Source organism: Postia placenta (assembly GCF_002117355.1).
Source record: "Postia placenta MAD-698-R-SB12 unplaced genomic scaffold POSPLAscaffold_2, whole genome shotgun sequence".
NCBI classification, from domain to species: domain Eukaryota; kingdom Fungi; phylum Basidiomycota; class Agaricomycetes; order Polyporales; family Adustoporiaceae; genus Rhodonia; species Rhodonia placenta.
Window position 1 is genome coordinate 539,739 of NW_020169833.1, and position 22,528 is coordinate 562,266.

The window sequence follows — 22,528 nt, forward strand, 5'->3', positions numbered from 1 at the left end:
GCTTCAGTGGCATGCGGGAGGCGTCCGGCAGATGCCGGTGGTGGATCCGGCGCTTGAGCAGAACTAGTACTTGCGTCGTCCTTCCGTAGAGCTCGCAAAGTCGACAATCTAGGATAAGACACTAGATTTTTATGATATCGTGTGGTGCATCACGAACGAGATTGTCGGTGAATGAGTAACGCTGTAGATTTTTTGCGTTAGTGTTTTGTGGATTATTCAAAAATAGCTACTAGGACATTGTCAACGTGGCTTCAAGGTCTAGTCAGATGCACCCAGATGTAGAACTGTCAGCAGTTGGGCCATCAGATCCTAGCCTCTCAGTGCTTCTGATGTAATGCCAGAATAGAAAGACCTATCGGTGGGTGATCATGTTCACGGTGTAGTGGCGATATCCATGTTAGCTTAACGAAGGAATCCGGGGTACCATGGTTGGTAGCTACTTAATAGCTGAGCTTTTGAACTTCTGATGGGCTTCGAGTCGTTAATTCGTACGGGCAATGACGAGTGCACTGGGGGACACTTGCAAGGGATGAGTATTCAGGTTCATGTTCATGATTGAGACATACCAGTAGATTTCATGTAGCTGTCTACGGTATATGATGCGGCGCAGACAAAAGTCTGAGCGAGATGACTGTACGTAGATGGTTGACGTGAACGTCCAGTGAGCAAGGATCACCATGTTGGAGGGGGAAAGGCGACGTCACAGAACCCGAATCTAATCTTATCTATATGGTACCACGTGATACTATGACTCGATCTGTTTTTGACATTTTGGAGTCTCCACTTCAGATTGCATCCTTCTGCATAAGTACCCCTCCCTTTTCGCCAGCCCCCACACGCGCTGCCAATTAACTCAGTATCATATCTCAAAATGTGCCCTCATGTCAACGGCGATTCTCTTCCCAGCGACCCATCCCAGATGGTAGCTGTAGACATTACGAACGGCGCAACGCACTCCTCTTCAGTTCAGTCCAATGGCGTCAACGGCCATACCAACGGCGTTGGTAAGGGTACCAAATTGCCCGAGGAGCAGCGGAGAAACCCATACGCTCCTCGAGCGTCCGATTTCTTGAGCAATATATCAAACTTCAATATCATCGAAAGTACATTACGAGGTCGGTGATCTACATCGTGCCAAAAGATCAATACATTGATATATATGAGCAGAGGGCGAACAGTTCGCCAATGCGTTCTTCGACACCAAGACCAAGATTGCGATTGCCAAGGCTCTTGACGCATTTGGTGTTGAGTACATCGAATTGACAAGTCCTGCCGCCTCAGAACAGTCTCGTGCAGGTATGAAGAGGAGAGCTCAGTGGACATAGTGATTCGCTGATATGTCTCTATGCAGACTGTGAGGCAATCTGCAAGCTAGGTCTCAAGGCTAAGATCTTGACCCACATTCGCTGCCACATGGATGATGCGCGGATAGCCGTCGAGACTGGTACGAGACGCAATTTTCGTGGGCCGGAGAGTTGTCTGACCATCAGTGGCAGGTGTTGATGGCGTTGACGTCGTCATTGGTACATCGTCCTTCCTTCGCGAGTTCTCGCATGGGAAGGATATGGCGTACATTACCAAGACCGCGATCGAGGTCATTGAGTTTGTGAAGAGCAAGGGTACGAGCATCCAACTTCGCATTTTGGACGTCGCAGAACGATCATTCGCTTGCTTTATCTAAGGTATTGAGGTCCGATTCTCGTCGGAGGACTCGTTCCGCTCGGACCTCGTCGACCTGCTCTCAATCTACCAGACCGTTGACAAGATCGGTGTCAATCGTGTCGGTATCGCGGACACAGTCGGCTGTGCAAACCCCCGCCAGGTCTACGACCTCGTCCGAACTCTCCGCGGGGTCGTCCGCTGCGACATCGAGATTCACTTGCACAATGACACTGGCATGGGTACGTCCGACTTCCTAAAAGCTACGTCGAAGCTTCTGCAGTTTTGAATATTGTTCTCTGGTCATCCAGCGATCGCCAATGCCTACACGGCGCTCGAGGCCGGCGCAACGCACATTGACACCTCTGTTCTCGGCATTGGCGAGCGCGTCGGTATCACACCACTTGGCGGGCTCGTTGCCTGCCTGTATGCAGCCAACCCCGAATACGTTAAGAGCAAGTACAACTTGCCCATGCTCCGAGAAATTGAGAACTTGGTCGCGGAGGCAGTTGAAGTGAACGTTCCGTTCATGAACCCGATCACGTATGCTCTTTTCCCCGCATTGAAGAAAACCCATTTTGACATCGAGGACAGCGGCTACTGTGCGTTCACCCACAAGGCCGGCATTCACGCCAAGGCTATCCTAAACAACCCATCTACCTACGAGATCCTCAAGCCTGAAGACTTTGGTCTCACACGCTATGTGTCGATCGGACACAGACTCACGGGCTGGAACGCCGTTAAGAGTCGCGTTGAGCAGCTTGGCCTCAAGCTCACCGACGAAGAGGTCAGTACTATTTCGCTTTTCAGCCGAATAGTGCACTCATAAATCCGTACAGATCAAGGACGCTACTGCCAAGATCAAGGAGCTCGCAGACGTCCGCACGCAGTCCATGGACGACGTCGACTCGCTGCTCCGGGTGTACCATTCCGGCATCAAGTCTGGCGAGCTCGCGGTTGGCCAGAAGGAGGCGCTGGACCGCCTCCTGCGCAAGCATCGCGAGGAGACACAGCGTGCGCGCGATGCCAGTCGTGACGTGAGCCCTGCGCCGACCGAAGCATAATCCTTCGGGTTTGGCTTTCCTCCACAAAAAGGGTTGCGGAGAACGCATGCAGATGCTCCAAGTCTCCTATATCCGCTTCGTCCTCCTGCCCACCCCAGCGACTGCGATTGAGAGTGCAAGTTCAAGTGATAGATTTATATCCTACCTGCTCTGGCCCTAGCGGACGTCTTGGATTGTCCCAGCGTGCATTATTTTTTGGTAGATAGTTCTGACTGCATATCATTCTGCCACATGTATCGTTGTATAATTAGGAACGTCATCATTGCCCTAACCAGTTGTAATTCAGAAGTCAGAATATTACTGTATTTTTGCCGGAGCACTTTTTGCTGTATTTACCTCCATAAGGCGGCCCAGGGTAGTGCATGATTGTGTGCGGATTCCAAGACGTGACTTTATGGACATTCACACATCTGACCGCTTATACTCACAAAAAAGCTGCATGGCCAGGTAGTCTTGATACTTTTGACGCTTGTTTTCCCTTACAAGGCATTCACATGAGATGCAATCCAGCGCAGAGGTGAAGGTCAAGAACATATGAATCTGGTTGTAGCTCAGTCAAGCACATTATATTGCTGAAATTTAGCAATGGATGAACGACCTGGGACTCATCCGGCACTACACAACATTTGGAGTACGGGACGTTGAGGGTGTAAATTCTAATGCACTCCTGGTTCTTATCGGAAGCATTCGCCGTCCTCGACCGGTCTCGCAGGCGGCAGAATCCGTTCCCGCCCGCATTGCCCTTGTTGACGCGATTATACCTATTTTTGTAATCACATCTCAAGTTTGAACCATTGAATACATTCATACTTGACAATATCATGCGAGTTTGCTGGGTCTCGCCGTGACTGTTCAAAGACATGCTCGAGCTTCTCTCCAGAATCAAAGCAGTAACGCATTCGCCTTTTGAAACTCATACAACATTTTTTGCCGTATTCTCAATACTTATACTCACCGCAGCGACTAGACTTGTTGCTGGTGCAGTGGACCAGTAGCAGTCATATTTGCAGTCTGAAGTGCGCTTAAGCGAGTATGATGGTAAATCGCAGATCTCGATCTTGCTCGATCGGAGGATAGATTAGATAAGATCTCTACACTGCAGAGTCTAAATTTTGGTCGGTGCTGCTGAAGACGATGCAAGCCTCAGATCGAGTCATCTCTCCCGGTTCACAGCCCGCCATCACAGGAGCTTGTAAGTAGATCAATATTCTGGACGAAACATGTCTGACGGGAACATAGCGTTTGCGAGGTTCAAGCTCTTCAGTTGCAGGGCAGCAAGGTTCGTCGGAGGCTAGCATCCACGGTTCGTCCCAGTCGTTCTAATACCACACCCCCTGGATTTATTCGACCATCAGGCAATGCTCGAGCTCTATGGGTGCTCGGCTGTGTCTGCAACCAGACGGGACTCCCTCTTGCAGAGTATACAGCAAAGATGCCCCAGGGTTGTCTCCGTCGATGCAGTATTCGTCCATTTGATCGACTCCCCAGATGATAGTCTGCTTGGATCAGCGACAAAAGAGAAACAAATCCTGGACAGGCTCATTCAGTATGGTGACGACATCACGCTTCCTGGAACAGTCGACGCTTTGCGCGGGGGCAGGAATGTGGTATATGTCTTGCCTCGGCCGGGTTCTGTGTCTCCTTGGTCAAGCAAGGCCACTGACATCGCGCATATATGCGGCTTGAAGAGCCTTATCAGACGCATCGAGCGAGGAGTTGTCTTTGTCCTCCAGGTCGCAGGATCTAGCATCACTGCTGAGGACGTCGCCTCGTTCGCTGAGCTCTTGCACGACCGCATGACCCAAGTGATTCAGCTCGTCCATCCTGATCCTGAGGCGTTATTTTCACGCAAGTCTGCGGCTGCTCTCGTCACGATAGATCTCCTGGCTGGTCATACGGATGGCCAAACCGCCCGCGAAAAGCTGGTTGCTGCCAACAAGACTCTCGGACTCGCACTTTCCACGGACGAGATCGACTACCTCGTAGATGCATTTGTATCCGGTACATCTCCGATTAATCGCAACCCCACCGACGCCGAGCTATTCATGTTCGCTCAAGTTAACTCCGAGCACTGTCGGCATAAAATCTTCAATGCGTCTTGGACTATCGACGGGCAGCAGCAGGAGACATCTCTTTTCCAGATGATCAGGAATACGGAGAAGTTATGCGGGAAAGGCACCATCTCTGCGTACTCCGACAATGCTGCTGTCTTCGAGGGGCCCACTGCCCCGAGGTTTGGTATCTCGCGCGGCGAGCAAAACCAGCCCCTATATACGTCTCATGTTGAAGACATGCCTATTCTCGCAAAGGTGGAGACCCACAATCACCCTACCGCTGTCTCTCCGTACCCTGGTGCAGCGACGGGATCAGGTGGTGAAATTCGCGACGAGGGTGCGGTCGGGCGCGGCTCGAAGCCTAAGGCGGGCCTCGCAGGTTTTACTGTTTCTAACCTGCTCATCCCCGGGCACGAGCAACCTTGGGAGAGCGACTTCGGACGACCTGCACACATCGCATCCGCACTGGACATCATGACCGAAGGCCCGCTTGGCGCGAGCGCGTTCAACAACGAGTTCGGGCGGCCTGCACTAGCAGGCTACTTCCGCACCTTCGCAGAGCGGGTTCCTGCAGGCGCGGAGGGTCAGACCGAGGTGCGGGGCTACCACAAGCCCATAATGCTTGCGGGCGGGCTGGGGAACGTGCGACCTGCCTTTGCCTGTAAATCGCGCATAACTCCCGGCGCAAAGATCATCGTGCTTGGAGGACCAGGACTGTTGATCGGACTCGGCGGAGGAGCGGCCAGCAGTCAGGTTTCCGGCGCCGGGTCTGCAGAGCTGGACTTCGCTAGCGTGCAGCGCGAAAATGCGGAGATGCAGCGGCGCTGCCAGCAGGTGATCGACGCTTGCGTCAACTTGGGCGAAGGCAGCCCGATTCAGTCCATCCACGACGTTGGCGCAGGCGGGCTGTCGAATGCGCTGCCAGAGCTCGTGCACGACTCAGACCTTGGTGCGGTCTTCGAGATTCGCGACGTGCTCGTTGCCGACTCGAGTATGTCGCCTATGGAAATCTGGTGCAACGAAAGTCAGGAACGTTACGTCTTGGCGATCTCTCCTGAGAAGGAGGCGGAGTTCAGCGCGCTAGCCGTGCGTGAGCGATGCCCGTTCTCTATCGTGGGTGTTGCGACGGCAGAGGAGAAACTCATCGTCACCGACCGCCTCTTGAAGACGGACGTCATCCATTTGAATATGTCAACGCTCTTCGGCAAGCCGCCCCGGATGCAACGGACAGACGCCACTCGGAAGGTGCTATACCGTCACTTTGACACCTCGCTCACACAGTACATTCCTTCGGTTTTCACCGTGTCGGCCCGCATTCAAGCGGCTGCAGAGCGCGTTCTGCGCCTGCCCTCGGTCGGTTCCAAGTCGTTTCTGATCACCATTGGTGATCGTACTATCACTGGTCTCGTTGCTCGCGACCAGATGGTTGGCCCATGGCAAGTCCCTGTTGCGGATGTTGCTGTCACCCAATCGTCGTATGGGTTCGACGTCTCGTGTGGCGAAGCCATGGCTGTGGGTGAGCGCACGCCTGTCGCACTGGTCGATCCCGCTGCGTCCGCGCGCATGGCTGTGGCCGAGTCGCTCATGAACCTCGTGGCTGCCAACATTGGTGCGCTTGATCGGGTGAAGCTCAGTGCCAATTGGATGTGCGCTGCCTCGAAGGCGGGTGAAGGCGCAGCGTTGTATGCTGCCGTAAAAGCTGTCGGAATGGAGCTCTGCCCGGCGCTGGGTGTCGGCATTCCCGTTGGCAAGGACTCCATGTCTATGTCCATGAAATGGCGCGAGGGCGACGACCAATGTGAAGTTAGCTCGCCCCTGTCGCTCATTGTCACGGCGTTCGCAGCGGTCGAGAATGTCGGCGCGACTTGGACTCCGCAGCTCCGCACAGACGTTGGCGAGCCTACAGTGTTGGTGTTCTTCGATTTGGCTGGTGGCAAACAGCGTTTGGGTGGATCAGCTCTCACGCAAGTGTTCAAAGAAATCGGCTCGGAGGCGCCGGACGTGGACGACCCATCCAAGCTCAAGGCATTCCTCGTCGGCTGCCAGCAGGTTCGGAAGCTTGAGCCGGGTCTCGTACTCGCCTATCACGATCGCTCAGACGGCGGCCTGTTTACGACTATAGCTGAGATGGCGTTCGCCGGTAGGGTTGGCGTAGAGATCACTCTCGACAGTATGAAGTCGGACAATGACCCTATTGCCGCGCTGTTCAACGAGGAGCTGGGTGCCATCGTCCAGATTCGCCACTCGCACTTGGCGCGCTTGATCAGTGTCTTCGAGAGCGCTGGCTTCTCGTCGACAGACATGCACTGCGTTGGCAAAGTCTATGACAACGCCACTGACCAACCGTTTACCATCACGCACAAGTCATCTGTGCTCTTCGCTAGCACTCGTGCTCATTTGCAGCAAGCGTGGGCAGAGACATCTTTCCACATGCAGTCATTGCGGGACAATCCGATTTGCGCGCAGGAAGAATTTGCCCTCATCGGCGACCATGGTCACGGAGGACTGTCCTACGACCTTTCTTTCACGTATCAACCCTCTGTCGGCGTCTCTGTCCGACCGAAAGTGGCCATTTTGCGAGAACAGGGTGTCAACGGCCAGATAGAGATGGCGTGGGCATTCACTGCGGCTGGCTTTGACGCAATCGATGTTCACATGTCTGACATTCTGAACGGCTCCACCTCGCTGTCAGCGTTCCGTGGCCTTGCTGCTTGCGGAGGGTTCTCGTACGGCGACGTGCTTGGGGCAGGGAAGGGCTGGGCGAACTCAGTGTTGTTGAATGAGGTGGCACGGGCGGAGTTTACGACATTCTTCCGGCGCCCTGATACATTCTCTCTCGGCGTGTGCAATGGCTGCCAGTTCATGAGCCACCTGCACGAGATCATCCCTGGAGCGCAGGCATGGCCAGAGTTCAAGCAGAACCGCAGCGAACGGTTCGAGGGTCGTGTCTGTATGGTGGAGATTGTCTCAGGAAGCATTACGAAGAATTCTGTATTTCTGCACGACATGGTGGGGTCCAAGCTGCCAGTAGCTGTCGCCCACGGGGAAGGTCGTGCGTCATTCCGTACTACCGAAGACCGCGATGCGCTGGTGTCCAAAGGATTAGTGGCGATGCGATATGTAGATTCAAAAGGCTCGCCTACCGAGATCTACCCGCTCAATCCCAACGGCAGTCCCGGTGGTATCACTGGCATTCAGACTCCTGACGGTCGGGTCCTTGCGTTGATGCCGCACCCAGAGCGAGTGACGAGACTCGAGAGCAATAGTTGGTATCCGCCTGTGTTCGAGGATGTATGGAAGGGGACTGGACCGTGGTTCAGGCTGTTCCAGAATGCCCGCAGATGGTGTGGCAACTGAGGTAGAGGAGGCAAGGAGTGTTCGGTGTGTCATTCGCGATCTCTTCTGGGTTTAGACGAGCAGTCAATATCAATCTTGTATTGTTAGATCTTGATTTCATACTTAGCATTCTCAATGCAAAATCAAAAGTGCAACTCGAATCGCTGGTCGACTTTGACGTCAGGTAGCGGGCTTTGAGATGTGCCACAGTCAATCAATGCCCAGGCCGCGGACAGAGAAGCCACGCCACACTGGCGAACAATGACTACTACAGCCACATCAAGTGACATGACGCCTCTCACCCCCAGAAGCGTGTTCGTCAGGTACGTAAGCAGCCCTTCTGCATGGCGTTGTCGTATGGCCGCATAGGGCATAAGACAGTTGATCGATACACATTGACCCAAGCCTGTTCACTGTTCCGACCCTCTTTCACTTCTATTTCGAGACTTCTCTCAAAGACTACCGCGATGCCACATCCTCACGTTGTGGAGCGGCGGCACAATATGGAATGAAGCTGCGCCATTCCCACGAGCCTGTGTATTCATGGTGGCTCAAATGACATACGTATCCGTGTACCCAAATTGGCTGGGGTGTAAAATCGTGGAAAATCATGGATTTCCTGTTCTTGAAACGGGGAATATTGACATACCCAGTGCCTCTACATGATGCCGTTTGGCTGGTCATGTCGTACAAGATAAATGCCTCCGCCGAGCAAACCTCTCCGTGACTGGCAGTCATTTCACGAATATCTGTATCAGCGTACGGAGCTCAAGGACTGAATTACAGGAACTTGTTCCTCCGCCGAAACAACCAATCACGATGCAGACGGAGCGGCACGCTTCGTCGCGCCTCTCCGTTTGCGTAGCATCGCAGTTTCCATTCATTACTTGCCACATGCATAGCTTTCAGGTGGGGATCTCCGGTGTGTGAAGGAGGATGCTTGGATTGTGATGCGATCTACTCTGTGAAATCAGGAAGCAGGTTGAACAACTTATCCAAGTCCATGTTTGGACTGAACAAAGGCTGCAACTTACCGTGCCAACGCACATTCTAGGCCGCCGTTGACTGATTCTGCAGCCTTCTTGTCACGCGTCCTTCGTGGCTTGCAGCCCATCCCAGCGGCATGAAAGGACTCCTGCGAGCATATATAACGACAAGGGATACCTCTGCTGCATCCAGACTCCAAATTCAAACACTACACTCAAGTCCTCTCCACTCGCCTTTGTTCTCAAGCCTTGCACCATGTCTGTTCCTCCCCATTACACTTCTGAGATTGACTACTTCCTTTCGCTTCTCGAAGACGATGATTCAGCCGCCTACCCTGAGACTAGCGGCCATGACTTGAACCAGGACGGAAACGATGTCCATGATGGTGGAGCGAATTTCGCGTCGCCAGGGGATGTATTCGGAGAGGGTCACCGCGACCCTTTCAGTCCCCCCTCTCCCGCTACTCTATACCGGCCCCCCTTCGACACGCTAGGTTTCAATGATGGCCTCCCCGGCATTGGTGCATTTAACTTGAGGCCGGCTCTTCAAGTTCCTTTCACCGCCGTAGATACATCGATCTTTCAGGATACAACGGGATTCCAAAACGGGCCTCCCTCTTCGTCCATCCCGTCAGCAAATTTCGAGTTCCTCACTACTACGTTGATCGCACCTCAAAACACCGACGTCCGCCAATGTCCGCTCGACTATGCTGACACGTACGCGGGCCCAGGGCAATGGCCCGACATGATGGCCACCGATCCAGCTTTGGCCAGTGGCGTCTGGACTAGTCCGCCTCTCGCTGCCCATGGGTCTTCGTCACCTGAAGCGCAAGTATATAACACGTCGGCCCCTGCTCGTCGGAAAGCAAAGACTAGCCCAAGGAAGACAAAGACCCAGCTTGCACACAAGGTAATTTATTCTGCACTGTCGTGACCATGCTGAAACTGACGATAATACTGCGATTCATCAGGATATCTATCTCAAGACACCACCCGAGTACCGTTTCAAATGTCTCTTCTACCGCTGCTCAAGTGATTTCGGGGAGGCAAAAGTTCGAGCCAACCATATGGGCAAGCACTTCGGTCTCTTCTGGACCTGCCCGAGGCTTGCGTGCTCCATATCATTCTGTCGCAAAGACAATGCGTGGGCACACTTTAAAAGGTTCCCCGAGTGTATGAAACACGTCCCAAGAGACGATGCTGGCAGGGTTATGTACGAGGCTTTCCAGAGCAGGGAGAATGAGCCATGGCTTGACCTTGACGATTTGTTCAAAACTGAATATCCGGAAAACGCTGACCAGTCGGTCACAGCGTGTAGAATCAGGGAACGCTGGGACCAGTTGCCGATGCTCCTTGAGCCTTCTTGTTTCCATGATGTCTGAGCTGTGTAGCCAACTTGCATGTACGCGTTATGAATCATATTCTCGTTCGTGTTCCGAATCAAATTGTTACTTTGTTCATGCATCATCATGACCTACAGAGCGACAGATAAGCTTTGACTCAGTATACCGTTCTTGTATCCAGCGATGTCGTCTTTGTCCGTCCCCGGGTTCTCATCCTCATCATTCAACATGATGGCCAGACGATCGGGAATTGCGACGTGTTCCTGAAACGAAATGAATGCGCTCTTGTTCAGGAAAGAGTGGAGTGATGACAAAGGAACTTTGCCCATCAATATGATGCCAAAAACAATATCTACAACCCGCAAATACGGCGAATAGCCTCGGGATGACTCCTCAAACCGTGGTAGCACGATACGCATTGAGTTCAACGTCTCAAATGCAGGCTACGAGAGGCCGTCGAGCATGAACAATACCAACGGAGTCAATTCGTCGAGGAGTGCTGCAACAAGCTTACGTCCCTCAATATGTAGCCTTACCAAAGCACCTGATAGTCCATCAAGAATAATGGGTATATCGCGTTGCGTAGTACCTTCCAGCGATCGGACTCAGGGCGGACGGCATTGTCGCCCTCGATCTGGCGCAAGCACTGTGAACAGTGAGTGCCCTTGTCAGTACTCGACGGATGAAATGAACATTGATACGTTGCAAGCAATTGCGAACTCAGACGTTCAAGTGCTCCGTCAATTTGACCGAAGAACGCAACCATGTACCCTCCATTCGTGTATAAGAAAATATAGCGTTCGCGAAGCTTAGGCCGTCGTATCAAAGCCAGATTTGTTCAACGCATGCACTCGAGCCTGCGGCCGGAGAGGAAAGAATCAACACGTCACCTGAAGATGGGATTACTACCTATGACACCTCAAAAGATATGTGGACGGGGCGCGGACGCATCTCCGAGATATAATGACTAGACTGCAGTACTTGTCAATTCTCAATGAATGTCGCCCGACGTATGACGCCACTCTCGATGCTGAAGGTCCTGACATAATCCCCGGTCGGCTGCGGAGAGGGACATCACTGCTACGGATAGAGACCTCGCTGGAGCCTGACAACGGAGTCTAAACCCGGAAGGACGTCGACCCTGCGCCGGCTGCCTGTCAAAAGCAGGCAGTATGTCGCTGCGACGGGTCACCATAGACGTGTGTCAGTACGTTAAGTCATGCCGGATGCTGGGCATATGCCGAGTCACATAGGAAGTGTGTCCATTGTCAATGCGATATGAACAGCCTCTCGGTACGAATGCGCAAATGGACGTGCGCTGCGCATCAACGCATCGATCAGATGGGTCAGCGTTGGGGATTCTGCCTCAAGTTCGCTGCGAGCATGTGCCAATCGACCTACGTAACCCTGTTGACATCCCGTTACAAGAATTGAGATTGTGGCAAGAACGCACGATCGTGGAAAGCGGGCCAAATAGATTCCGCTTGACGGAACGCTGGCACAATCTCTGATGGTCGAACTTTACTGAACAAGCAGGCCGCCGATGCTACGCTTCAGCGCTGCAGTGTGTCAAGAATAGTATACGAGGCTGTGCAATCTTATTTCCTCGCGGTGGTGCTCAGGGCGGGGATCAAATTCACTCTGCAGAGCAAAATTCTGACAACGCGGTCGCACAGTACATCAAGCTATGAGAGTCTTTGCAAGGAAATATGATAAGGATTCTGAGGATTGCGTCTTGCCGTCGTCTTACATCGAACCTTGGCGGAGACCAATTATAGCTTCAAGTCACGTGCAAGGAGTAGCCTTCGCGAGCGAGGCACAGCTGCGGCACACATCTCTTCAGCTTACCCCCACCTTTGTCCGTACGTCTTCTTGCCCTTCCCGTCGCCAGTCTTCATCTCCTGCGTCCTCAGATCACCCACACCGTCTATCGATTCCTCTGCATTAGGAACGTATGCGTCTCACTTCATTCCCTCTCGTCCTGGCGGGCGCCAGCCTCCGTGAGTCTCGGTTTCTGCTGCGGAGCCAACGATAGGTCACTGACGCTAGATTGCTCTTTCTTTCGCGCCATGAAATTGTGTGTGCCATCACATAGTTGCTCAGCATGCAGCCGCTTCTCCCGTACGCGTACTTGTGGTGAGTTCGCACCAGGAAGTCTCCACGAACGGGCGCGGACCGGTTGCTGCGGTCATCGAGAACCATCACAATGCTATCCACACCTCGAACGTGACCGTCCACCATCCTCCGCACATGGTGTATCCTAATGCAGGCCGCCACTGCGGTGGTTCGCTCCGTGAGAAAGCCATGCGTCTCTCCAACAAGCTTTTTGGGTTCCCCGAATTGGCTCCAGTGCCCATCGAATATGCGCACCCTCACGTTGAAGGACACTCCGAAGACCATCCAGACAGAGTGTCCATCCTGCCCTTCCTCGGCTTGCCTGCGACCATTTCTACTGAGGACGCTCCTGTTCCGGCTACTGCCCTTCACCAGGCAGAGGCCGCTCCGCCCGAGATGGGGACCGTTCGTATCGTACATATGAACGGAGAAGATGGACGTATAATGAGATTCCGCCACCATCGCGGACCGTTCCTACGCCGGCTCCACTTTGCGCTCATGGCGCTCGGTCCCTGGGAGGGTCGTGCCGTCGCCTTCGTCCTTGGTAAGTAGCCTACTTGTTGACACCCATGACATAGACTGAGTACTTGTTATCATAGGCTGTGGCATCGGCGTCTTGTTGCGCATGATTTGGGTCCTCGGTGTCGTGCTGGTCCGCGCCGTTTCTTATGGCCGCCAGAGTGAGGAGCATGACAATGTGGAGACCATTTTCGTCATGGCGTCAGACGCGGAGGAAATTCTCGTGCCGCCGCCGCAGTACACCGACGAGAAGGTCGCCTACATTGTGGACGACAAGCCTGCTCTCTAGGCTTGATCGTGCCCCTGCATAGTAGACGAACATTGGGATAGCGCGCTTGCAAATGCAACGCACTGCCTTGCTCATAATACGTTTCTCCCGGCCAATTTGATCATGATATTGAAACCTAGTCGCGGGTTTTCTTGAAGTTCCAGGCTACTCCGTCGTCGCTCCCTGTTGTACCAAATCTCGGACTGTCTTCCTCTTCCACACCTTTGCCCTCAGCTAGTGAGGTCTTACGTATAGTGGCTCCTTGACGAAATCTACATTTACATACACACGGCGGCAATTGTATCTCTGCATCGCGGTTCAGAATACATTTCTTTGCCTGCCTTATTCATTCAGATTTTAATCGTGTGGCTTGAAGAGCTTGACCCCTTGAGCGTTCTGATGGTGGGCTTCTATCTCGCATCAATCTGGTTGATTTGATCGAGTGCACTCGCGATGGTCTCGTTCTCAAATGTTTGAGTTGTACCTCAAGCTGATCTCCCCACGACATGCGTGTACATGTGCGTGGATTGCCACATACGCTCATGGTACATGATAAGGCACTTGTGCATACAGGTTTAGCAAGGCCTGCGGTCGCAGCATGACCCATGCTTTGCAAAGCAAATCTTCGAGACATATGTGAGCACACACCGCTGCTACTGGCGTAGTACTGACGTCGCCGCATGATCAAGGTTACTAGATGGACATGAGTTACCGAGAAACATGAGGATATGAAGTCAAAATGTAAACGAACAGCGTCGGAGTCGACGACGGGCGGCGCCGAAATAGCTGCCCTGGATGCCCGTAGCGACAGTCTTCATATCTTCCTGATCACGAGTGCAGTTCGCCTTGAGTTAATATAGCTCAGGTCAATGCAGCAGATGCAGGTTTTTACTCTTCTAAGCCTTGATGACGGTATGTACCCCAAGCAACCCTTTGTGCAAGAAGCTCGTTATTGATCTATCTGTCCTGCAGGCCTTGTGTGTGCCAAACACTGCGCTAGGCTCGGTCACCCATGGTGGCCAGTAAGCTGTACGAACATAGGCTTGTGACTAGCTGTTTAGAGGCGTGCCGTCTCGATCGTAACTCTGGAGCAACCGCCACAACAATCCAGCAGTCCAGCCCGACAAGATTTCGATCCGACCTAACATATGGCTGACTGTCCTCGCTGGGCTGACGTTGCACCAGTGCACCCTTGCGTGCTGATGTCAGCCCTGTGCATGTTGCCCTCCTCCCGCTATTCGTCCGTCATCCCGAGCGAAGTGTCTTGCATACATCGCTGTTTGGCTTGGTGACGACATCTCTGGGGATGCACAATGCTCCGGCTGACGTCTGATCACTTCCCTGTCTGTGAGTTTCCGCTCCCTATTCAGAGAATTATGCATTCAGGCCTTCCTTTGTAGTTGTCCCGTTTGGAGTGATCGGGTGGGTTGTCCCTGAATTCACGTATGTTCTTCGTCCAATAACACACCCAGGTTCTACCGCTATTTGTGGTATCTCATCCGCGTTGCGGCTGCCATCGCCTACCGCCCCGTCCCGCTGCCGGAAAACCCGACCTACCTTGCTGAGGAAGATGTCACCATTATCGTGCCGACCATCGACGCCGGAGAGGAGTTCAAAGAGGCAGCACACAGCTGGCTCGCTGGGCGCCCGAAGGAGATCCTCATCATTACGGAGGAAAAGATGCGTGGCCCGCTCCAGGAGCTCGCCGACGCTGTCGACCCTTCGCGCATACGCGTACTCACGGTGCCCTATGCGAACAAGCGTCTCCAGATGGCGCACGGAATACGCCACACGACGACCGATATCATTGTCTTTGCGGATGATGACGCGATCTGGCCGCCGACTCTCCTTCCGTACGTCCTCGCGTGCTTCGAGGACCAGCGTGTCGGAGGCGTTGGCACGTCCCAGCGCGTGCAGTCTGTGGGCGAACGCATGTCCGTTTGGGAGATCCTCGCGGCCTTCCGGCTGTCCATCCGCAACATCGAGATCGCTGCCTCAACCCACATCGACGGGGGCATCCCGTGCCTGTCCGGGCGCACCGCTGCATACCGGACGGTCATCCTGAAGGACCCCGAGTTCCTGCACGGCTTCACGCACGACTATTGGTTGGGCAAGTACCAGCTGAACTCTGGGGACGACAAGTTCCTGACGCGGTGGATGGTGAGCCACGGCTGGTCAACATACGTGCAGTGCTGCAAGGAGGCGGAGCTACTCAGTACGATGAAGCCGAATTGGCGCTTCTTGAAGCAGGTGCTCCGCTGGACACGAAACACGTGGAGATCAGATATGCGCTCATTGTTCATGGAGCGCCACGTATGGACGGCACATCCATACGTTGCATACACGATGGTAGATCGACTCAGAGTTTCTTCCGCCGTTCTGGATTTGACGTCCTACCTTCAGGTGGACAAGCTGTTCAATCCATTCACTCTGCTCGCTGGGCCAGGATTTGTTGCTTATGTTGTATACAAAAGCACAATCCCTGTGAGCGACGGCGGATATCATTTGCCTTCATGGTGTGCACGATCTACACCCTCTTTCTCACAGTCACTGACAGCTTCTTTGTAGGAATGTTGTTGTGTCTTATTTCGCATGGCTACTTGCGACACGCACACTGAAGCTACTCCCGCATTTGTGGCATCGCCCGCAAGACATCATATATGTCCCTGCATTCATACTGTTCGGATATTATTTCGCAATCATGAAGATATACGCATTACTGACTCTACATGAGGTACGTAGCTGCGCCTTTCTAACTCGTTCCCCCGTCCTCGGTGTTTACATGGCAAAATCGTGCAGACCGGTTGGGGAACACGCGCAGGCATTGGCGACCCTACCGCAGCCACCGCCGCAGCAGACACGGACGGCGACAACAAGACCCCTGGACAAATGGAGAAAGCTTGCACGCCGTCTGGATATCCCTTCCCAGAAGTGCGGCCCTACGGGCAGTTAGATTCTACAGAACCGCGGAGGGAGTACGTGTAGTCGGTCCCGGTTTGCTGACTTACGAGATAGCCGCACTGCACTCTATGGTCGCTTGTCGTCTTCCTGGAAGTTTTGCTGATCAACGGATAGTCCGTTTGTCAATACCCATACATAATTCATACCCGCTGAATCGTAATAACCTATGTCTTATGCAAAATGGAAACGTACTTAATGTGCTACAACTGAAACGAATTACATGCTTAGTACACATTATTGACTGTGACAGAGTGGGAGAGATATGATAAGTAGCAAGGAACAAGAGCATCGCGATGAAGAGAAGATTCACTGCGCGAACTGTGGAATTGGTAGGAACTCAGGCATCAGGCCTGTGCTTCCTGATGTTTGGTGGCTTCGTGGCTCTCCTCTTCAGAGCAGGCCTTGAGATTATCGCCGTCTTCTCCACTTTGTCTTCGTTATGAAGTATCATCGCTGCCTTCATTGTCTTCGTCGGTTTCGTTGTTGGCTTCACTGTCTTTATTGTCGCCATCGTCGACTTCGTTGTCTTCGCCGTAATCTCTGCTAGCTTCCCTCCCTTGGTCTTCATGCTCTTCTTCCAAATACTCACTTTCGCTGTCATCGCTCTCGTGCGTATTTTCGTTTCTTCGCCTTCTGGCCGCTCCTCATCTTCACTTTGGTCCTGGTTCTCAATGCTGCGAAATGTGTACCATTCCTCGTCGGTGCAGTCCAAATCGTAGATGTCCACCAACCGTTTGAACACCGGTATGGTTATGTCCTTCCACACGCCCGAATCAAGCGGTGGACTCAGCCGGCTCAACGTATTGATTGCGATGCGGTCCCCTGCCCACGCGCCTCGATGCAAGTCCGCTTCGTATTTCATATTGACGCCCTCGTCACACGACCAACAGATGAGCGAAAAGAGTATCTGTTCGAGGCGGATGAGACGTCCTTCGATGAAGGGACCGCGCGTGGCGACTCCCAAGTTCATGGCAATTATGTCAGCGCGCACATATTCGTGCTTCGTGAGGTTGCACAAAGACCACTTGTCTTCTTCTGGACTGGACGAAGCATAGTTCGAGGACGTGCGAAAGAGATAGTCCCGATGCCGCGAGTGGTCGCGTAAGTAAGATCTTGTGGAGGGGTTATAGTGAAAGTAATGTAGCCACCGCTGTCCGTCCAGACTGACGGGAGCGAAATTGTTGACAGCGACGTCATAGAGGGAGCGATCATCATACTTTGGATTGGCAGCGGCATAGAGCGATTTGAGTTCGTCCTGTGAGATCATGCCCGAAGGGAGGTCATCGTCGGTCATGTAGTCGCCTAAGCAGACAATTCGGTCGCCCGCCCAGCTTGAGTGCAATGCACATATCAGCTCGTAGACCCTACTGTGTCCGACCGAAGCGAGATGCTCGTTAGTGATTGTCAGGGAAATAGCGTCGCGCAAGTTATCGATGTACGAATAGATAATGTAGAGAAGTTCGGCAGGCAAATTCATATGGCCTAGCGCTTCTGTCCTAATGAAGGGGCCAGGCTTCATGCGCCACAGTCAATGTACGAGTCCCAACATAGACGAGCTGTGTCTGGACGTACCTTTTGCATACGACAATAGGGTGAAGGTTTGGGGAAAGGAACAACAAGTGCCTGTATAAGGCTGCTAAAGTCGCTGAAGAAAAAGGCGCCAAGCTTCCCTAATCTTCGTTCGAATGAGTCTCTTGCTTGTCGAGGTTCACACTGTGGAACAAGATGTTGTGATTAGTGCTCCACAATCAGTGCTGTGGACGAGCGGCTACGTGCATTTCCCAGTATTGGCCCATGATTTTCGAATTGCGCTCAGAGCTATGGGAGGAGAGAGAGGAAGAAGGATGGTGGTCAACTGAGAGCTGTGGGAGAAGAGCGATGATGGCGAGTGGGAGAACAATGTAAACAACGTCGCTACCAAAAGTCGTTGCCATCCTTGCCTTGTTCTTCGATCTCGATCTTCCTGGCACAAGATCTACGATCGAGTCCGCGCCACGTTGATAATTGGCGCGCTCGTGGTTGCTGTTCCGACACCAATTCGGTACAAGCTGTGACTTTGTGCATTCCCTACGCGACTGTTCTGTCTGTTGTAATACGTATACACCATCCAAATGTCCAAAGTCAATATGGCTTGGGCGTCCTAGCTTGGTCCAGATAAAGGACGAGCCATCGACGCTCATGGTTCTTCATCCTCCCCTTTGCCTCATCTATTACATCTTTACTGAACTATTGTAAGGGTGGGTTTGTCCCCGCTTTGCATGCAAGAACTGCGTTTGGCTGATTGACCCCGAACTTTCATCCAGAACACCGTGCTGACAACTCGTAGTATGTCTTCTCCATATGAATGTAAAGCTCAGACTCCGGAGGTACGAATTGAGTTGGCCAATTGGCAGCGTGGACACTTCAAACTGATTAACTCCTCCTAGGTGTCGACTGTACTCCTTCTAGAGTCTGAAGATTGCGATGTGAATGAAAATCACGTAATGGCGCAGTGGTCCACAGAGGAAGCCTCAGCAGACCCCCGCGAGACATCATTGAAGCCTGGTATGTTCATCTTGATTGGGGTAGCATGTTCTTGAGGATCTCATCATACGATTCACTCACCGGCTGCTTTTGGCAGAGCCAGAGAAGCCCAAGACCGCCATTGAGTTTCTATACCGTCACCCTCGTATGATGTTCAGAATACTCCGCCTCATACTCATCTTGGACGTGCTCATCGTAACCATGGTGGTCGCTACGACAAGCGACCCATGGGTTCTAATCATTGGGATCATTTGGAATGTTATCATGACCATGATCTACATGTTCGTTTACCTGGGCAGTCCTTCTTTCCAGTCACGTTACATTTCGCGCTCAGGAACGCAGAGTGTCTAGATCTCGCGATCGAGCCCGCGCCCGGACATCCACAGCTTTGGCGCTCGCGACCATTGGGTGTTGATCCCGCTACAAGATGTGGCAGTGTGCCAAGAATTACATGTAGAAATTTATGATGACCATCTTCTCCCACTGGAAACCGCGTATAATGAACCGCATGCCGACACTAGTATGTAGCTAGCTAGCTGCCTGTGTGAGATAACAGAGTTCGGGCGTCCACAGCCTCCGAGTTATTTTGGTAATGAGCTATCAGCGCTCCGGAGAGGCCCTAATGGTAGCATGTTCAAGCGGCAAGCCGTAGCACAAATTTCGCTCATCACTTCTTTTTGATAATTTCTGCCAAGCCCGAGACCCTCGCAGCAGTCCAATACTATCTGCAGAGAGTACACGCACTCACCCTCATCATCTGGGTCGTGGTCCTAACGCTAGATTACGCCAAGAAAGGGGACACGCGGACTCTGCTCATCGGAGCAGGCCAATATGCACTGCAAATCCTAATCTATAACTACGTGTACAAGGACACGCCACTTCTCGGCTCGCGTCGCCATCTGGGGCTGCAGAGTCTCTCAGCATTAGAGAGGGGTGAGGCGGAGCCGTCGCTATCGGCTAAGGGTGATGAGGAGAAATAGGAACGTCTCTGCCCGAAACTTCGGGCCTGTTTGACTTGAGCGGTATTCCGTCGCTCTTCATCTTACGTTTCTCAGATGGAAGGCTTGAATATACAATTGTGTACAGACCATTGGGGAACCTGATTGATTTTTACGGCTTTGTATTGTGTTTGTATCTAAGGGGTCGCGGTTCCTCGCTATAACCCTGACGACCTTTACTAGCCAGGACGCATGACTAAAGGCAGTGAGCACGGGCGGTGTCACGCGCAAGGGAACACATCTGCTTGTCATGATCCCGCTCGCATGACCACTACAACCGCAACCTATCAGAGGCACAACGCCGCCCATTGTTCTCCACTCACAAGAATGTTGATAATCCAGATAATGAATACAAGTATCATCTACATACTACACATTCTGTGGTCCGTTAGATACATTCATTGGACGGGGAGCTAGCCAGGCGGTGGTGTATGCGACAGAGTAAAGAGCATTGTTGATTACAGGTCATGAGAATAGGCCGAAGACAGAGACGGGCAGACTGCTGTGAGACGAGGATATCCGCGCTTAGTCATAACCCTCGACGGGAACGTTCCACTTCCAGCGCCGATCCATAAACCCCTTCGCAGTGTCTTCGAGCACGATCTCGTTGCGCTTCTGTACGTATACCTGACCGATAGTGACTGTGAGCGATGATGCGAAATAAAGTATCATATGTTAGATGCTTACCGTCTTGTCAGTCACTTTCTGGCGGAGTGTCTTGATGACCTCCGGATCGATGGGGGACTCGATCAATTCTGACAGCTCCTCTACGGCACGCTCCAAGTCCCTAGCAGGAGGTCAGCCACTACGAATGTTACGGAGGATGTGCATGACAATGCGCACCGTTGGTTGTCCTCAAACAGCTCCTTCTCGTTGCCCCTCTCGAGATAGTACGCCATACCGTACGTCCACATGAGCGTCGTACGGCATTTGATGACCTCGTCCACGGCCTTCTTCATGAATTGCACCTCAATCCAGGACAGCTCTGAAGTGATCTGCATTTCCTCCATCTTCTTCTCTGTCTTCGCGTACAGCTCAACGGACAGCTTCTTCGATTGCTCGTGATTGGCCCAGCGGTTGTAGTACTGGGAAGAAGATATAAGACGTTGTTCATACGATGTATACAACTGGAGTAGTGAACACACGTGAAGATATCTTTCCAGTGAAGCGCGGCTTCGAGATTGGGCATCGCGAGCATCAACGCTGGCCTTCTCGTCGTATCGATTGCAGTTGTACCAAGAAGTACCATGCTCGGACCATGGACCTATTCATAATCAGGTGAGATAACACGTACGAGAGCGCATAACTCACCCATGCAAACCCAACAGAATTCGTATTTACACTTCTTACAGGTCATATGGCTGGAGCAAGGAATCAGTTGGGGGACTCACGAGGACGGCTTCGAGCTGCTCTTACTTGCACCCGCCGTTCTTCTCGATCGTACTCTGGCATTTGCTGCATTCCTTGGTGTTGCTCTTGATCCAATTAGCCGTTTCGCTATCGTCTCGGCACTTCTGTAGCCACATCTTCGCGACTGCACAAATGACGGGTCTGTGGTCACTGTCGACGTGGCAGCCAAAGCAAAACTTGTGGGCAGCCGAGGCACCGCATGTAACGATAGGCACTGTACTAGATAGTGACGTCTTCGAGACGCTGACCGGGCATGATACCGTGTACGTGCAGGATGGGTACGGACAGTACTTGAGGTTCGGCATTGCCCCCACAAAGTGTCGAACGAGAAGCTCCTGGAATCGGTCCCATGTCGCTTTGTCTTCCTTGAGCACACCTTCGATGAAATAATCGGGGGCTACGAGTGAACAGTCCTCAGCCATGCATGAGATCCAGCTCTCGGCCTCTGTGCGGACTTTGCTCTCGACGTATGCATGCCAACATGACTTGCAGAACTTGTGGAAACAGGTCATGTTGAGCGTCTCCGTCTGCGTGTCGTCGAAACAGATCGGGCATATGAACTTGCCATCCTCTATAGGCGGGGTAAGGCGCTCTAGGATCTTGGTCTTCCCCGATTTAGGAGGCTCAGGAGCGATGCGGCGGCTGGAACGACGGGGACCTATCGATGACTGGTGTGCCGATGAAGACGGTGAGCGCCCCGCATGGGCGCGCTCCGGCGCTTTGTCGGCCTGGGTGATACCTGAGGCCATGAGTACTGCATTGGCGTTGTCCATATACTTCTCAATAAGCTTCTCCTTGTTCCAGTTTATCCACCGCAGCATCAGTGACGCTGTATCCATCTGCAGTGAAGATGGTAGATACATGCAGTGGCATACATGCCTCGAGGCTACTCACCTCGACGCCGAAGATGCTACTAATGTACTCGATGTCTGCCCTCATGAGCTTCTCAACATCATTCTGACTCAGCGACTCGTATTCAACCTCAAATATCTTCCGCTGAGGGCGAGTGGGATCGTTGAGGTCGTTGAGGGGGTCAAGTTCCATCTCAGAAGCGGACCCTACTGCTTTATCAGCAACCTCAGCCAGGAGAGGCACTTGCGGACGTACCATCGTCTATGTCTTCCATGTCTTCGTCCTCATCGTAATACTCGATATCCTCGTCGGAATACTCGTCGTTAGAGGACATGGTGACTGCGAAAGGAGGAGTACAGAGGGATACTGAGTCGAGGTGCAGGTGCTTGCAACTCGTATGACAAGCGCCAGGACGTATCGGCGACGGAGTTTACATATTT

General features: G+C 52.7%; 8 protein-coding genes across 8 annotated transcripts; 6 read left to right on the top strand and 2 right to left on the bottom strand.

Annotated features, from left to right (window-relative positions):
- Nucleotides 1-871: 871 nt before the first annotated feature.
- On the top strand, nt 872-3,038 carry POSPLADRAFT_1165849 (hypothetical protein; the record flags this gene model as incomplete). Its single annotated transcript, XM_024487898.1, has 8 exons — nt 872-1,115; nt 1,165-1,296; nt 1,352-1,444; nt 1,497-1,619; nt 1,683-1,901; nt 1,971-2,202; nt 2,254-2,446; nt 2,499-3,038. 8 exons carry the CDS (start codon nt 872-874, stop codon nt 2,721-2,723), a joined length of 1,461 nt encoding a protein of 486 aa, XP_024342634.1. The 3' UTR covers nt 2,724-3,038.
- Nucleotides 3,039-4,081: 1,043 nt separating this feature from the next.
- POSPLADRAFT_1132379 (hypothetical protein) lies at nt 4,082-8,134 on the top strand (the record flags this gene model as incomplete). The annotated part of the gene is made up of 1 exon (XM_024484205.1): nt 4,082-8,134. One exon carries the CDS (start codon nt 4,082-4,084, stop codon nt 8,132-8,134), a length of 4,053 nt encoding a protein of 1,350 aa, XP_024342635.1.
- Nucleotides 8,135-9,355: 1,221 nt separating this feature from the next.
- POSPLADRAFT_1133130 (hypothetical protein) lies at nt 9,356-10,481 on the top strand (the record flags this gene model as incomplete). The annotated part of the gene is made up of 2 exons (XM_024484302.1): nt 9,356-10,009; nt 10,071-10,481. The coding sequence occupies 2 exons, from the start codon at nt 9,356-9,358 to the stop codon at nt 10,479-10,481; spliced, it is 1,065 nt and encodes a 354-aa protein (XP_024342636.1).
- Nucleotides 10,482-12,305: 1,824 nt separating this feature from the next.
- Nucleotides 12,306-13,712, top strand: POSPLADRAFT_1038418 (hypothetical protein). Its single transcript, XM_024477385.1, has 3 exons — nt 12,306-12,442; nt 12,538-13,101; nt 13,157-13,712. The coding sequence occupies exons 1-3, from the start codon at nt 12,397-12,399 to the stop codon at nt 13,363-13,365; spliced, it is 819 nt and encodes a 272-aa protein (XP_024342637.1). The 5' UTR covers nt 12,306-12,396; the 3' UTR covers nt 13,366-13,712.
- Nucleotides 13,713-14,657: 945 nt separating this feature from the next.
- POSPLADRAFT_1131572 (glycosyltransferase family 2 protein) lies at nt 14,658-16,329 on the top strand (the record flags this gene model as incomplete). The annotated part of the gene is made up of 6 exons (XM_024484105.1): nt 14,658-14,691; nt 14,745-14,787; nt 14,817-15,693; nt 15,748-15,860; nt 15,913-16,078; nt 16,144-16,329. The coding sequence occupies 6 exons, from the start codon at nt 14,658-14,660 to the stop codon at nt 16,327-16,329; spliced, it is 1,419 nt and encodes a 472-aa protein (XP_024342638.1).
- A 313-nt stretch (nt 16,330-16,642) lies between these two features.
- POSPLADRAFT_1043434 (hypothetical protein) lies at nt 16,643-18,101 on the bottom strand (the record flags this gene model as incomplete). The annotated part of the gene is made up of 3 exons (XM_024478309.1): nt 16,643-17,818; nt 17,878-18,018; nt 18,078-18,101. 3 exons carry the CDS (start codon nt 18,099-18,101, stop codon nt 16,643-16,645), a joined length of 1,341 nt encoding a protein of 446 aa, XP_024342639.1.
- A 687-nt stretch (nt 18,102-18,788) lies between these two features.
- Nucleotides 18,789-19,808, top strand: POSPLADRAFT_1132633 (hypothetical protein; the record flags this gene model as incomplete). The annotated part of the gene is made up of 3 exons (XM_024484233.1): nt 18,789-18,849; nt 19,385-19,476; nt 19,524-19,808. The coding sequence occupies 3 exons, from the start codon at nt 18,789-18,791 to the stop codon at nt 19,806-19,808; spliced, it is 438 nt and encodes a 145-aa protein (XP_024342640.1).
- A 543-nt stretch (nt 19,809-20,351) lies between these two features.
- On the bottom strand, nt 20,352-22,422 carry POSPLADRAFT_1131765 (hypothetical protein; the record flags this gene model as incomplete). Its single annotated transcript, XM_024484129.1, has 8 exons — nt 20,352-20,453; nt 20,514-20,613; nt 20,670-20,911; nt 20,972-21,090; nt 21,138-21,187; nt 21,243-22,075; nt 22,131-22,297; nt 22,344-22,422. 8 exons carry the CDS (start codon nt 22,420-22,422, stop codon nt 20,352-20,354), a joined length of 1,692 nt encoding a protein of 563 aa, XP_024342641.1.
- Between the last annotated feature and the right edge of the window lie 106 nt (nt 22,423-22,528).

Excerpts from the sequence above, each read along its gene's own strand:
- POSPLADRAFT_1038418 (XM_024477385.1), top strand. The coding sequence starts at position 12,397 with ATGCGTCTCACTTCATTCCCTCTCGTCCTGGCGGGCGCCAGCCTCC. Across the intron at positions 12,443-12,537 it reads CCTGGCGGGCGCCAGCCTCC|TTGCTCAGCATGCAGCCGCT; the intron begins GTGAGTCTCGGT and ends GCCATCACATAG. Across the intron at positions 13,102-13,156 it reads TGCCGTCGCCTTCGTCCTTG|GCTGTGGCATCGGCGTCTTG; the intron begins GTAAGTAGCCTA and ends TTGTTATCATAG.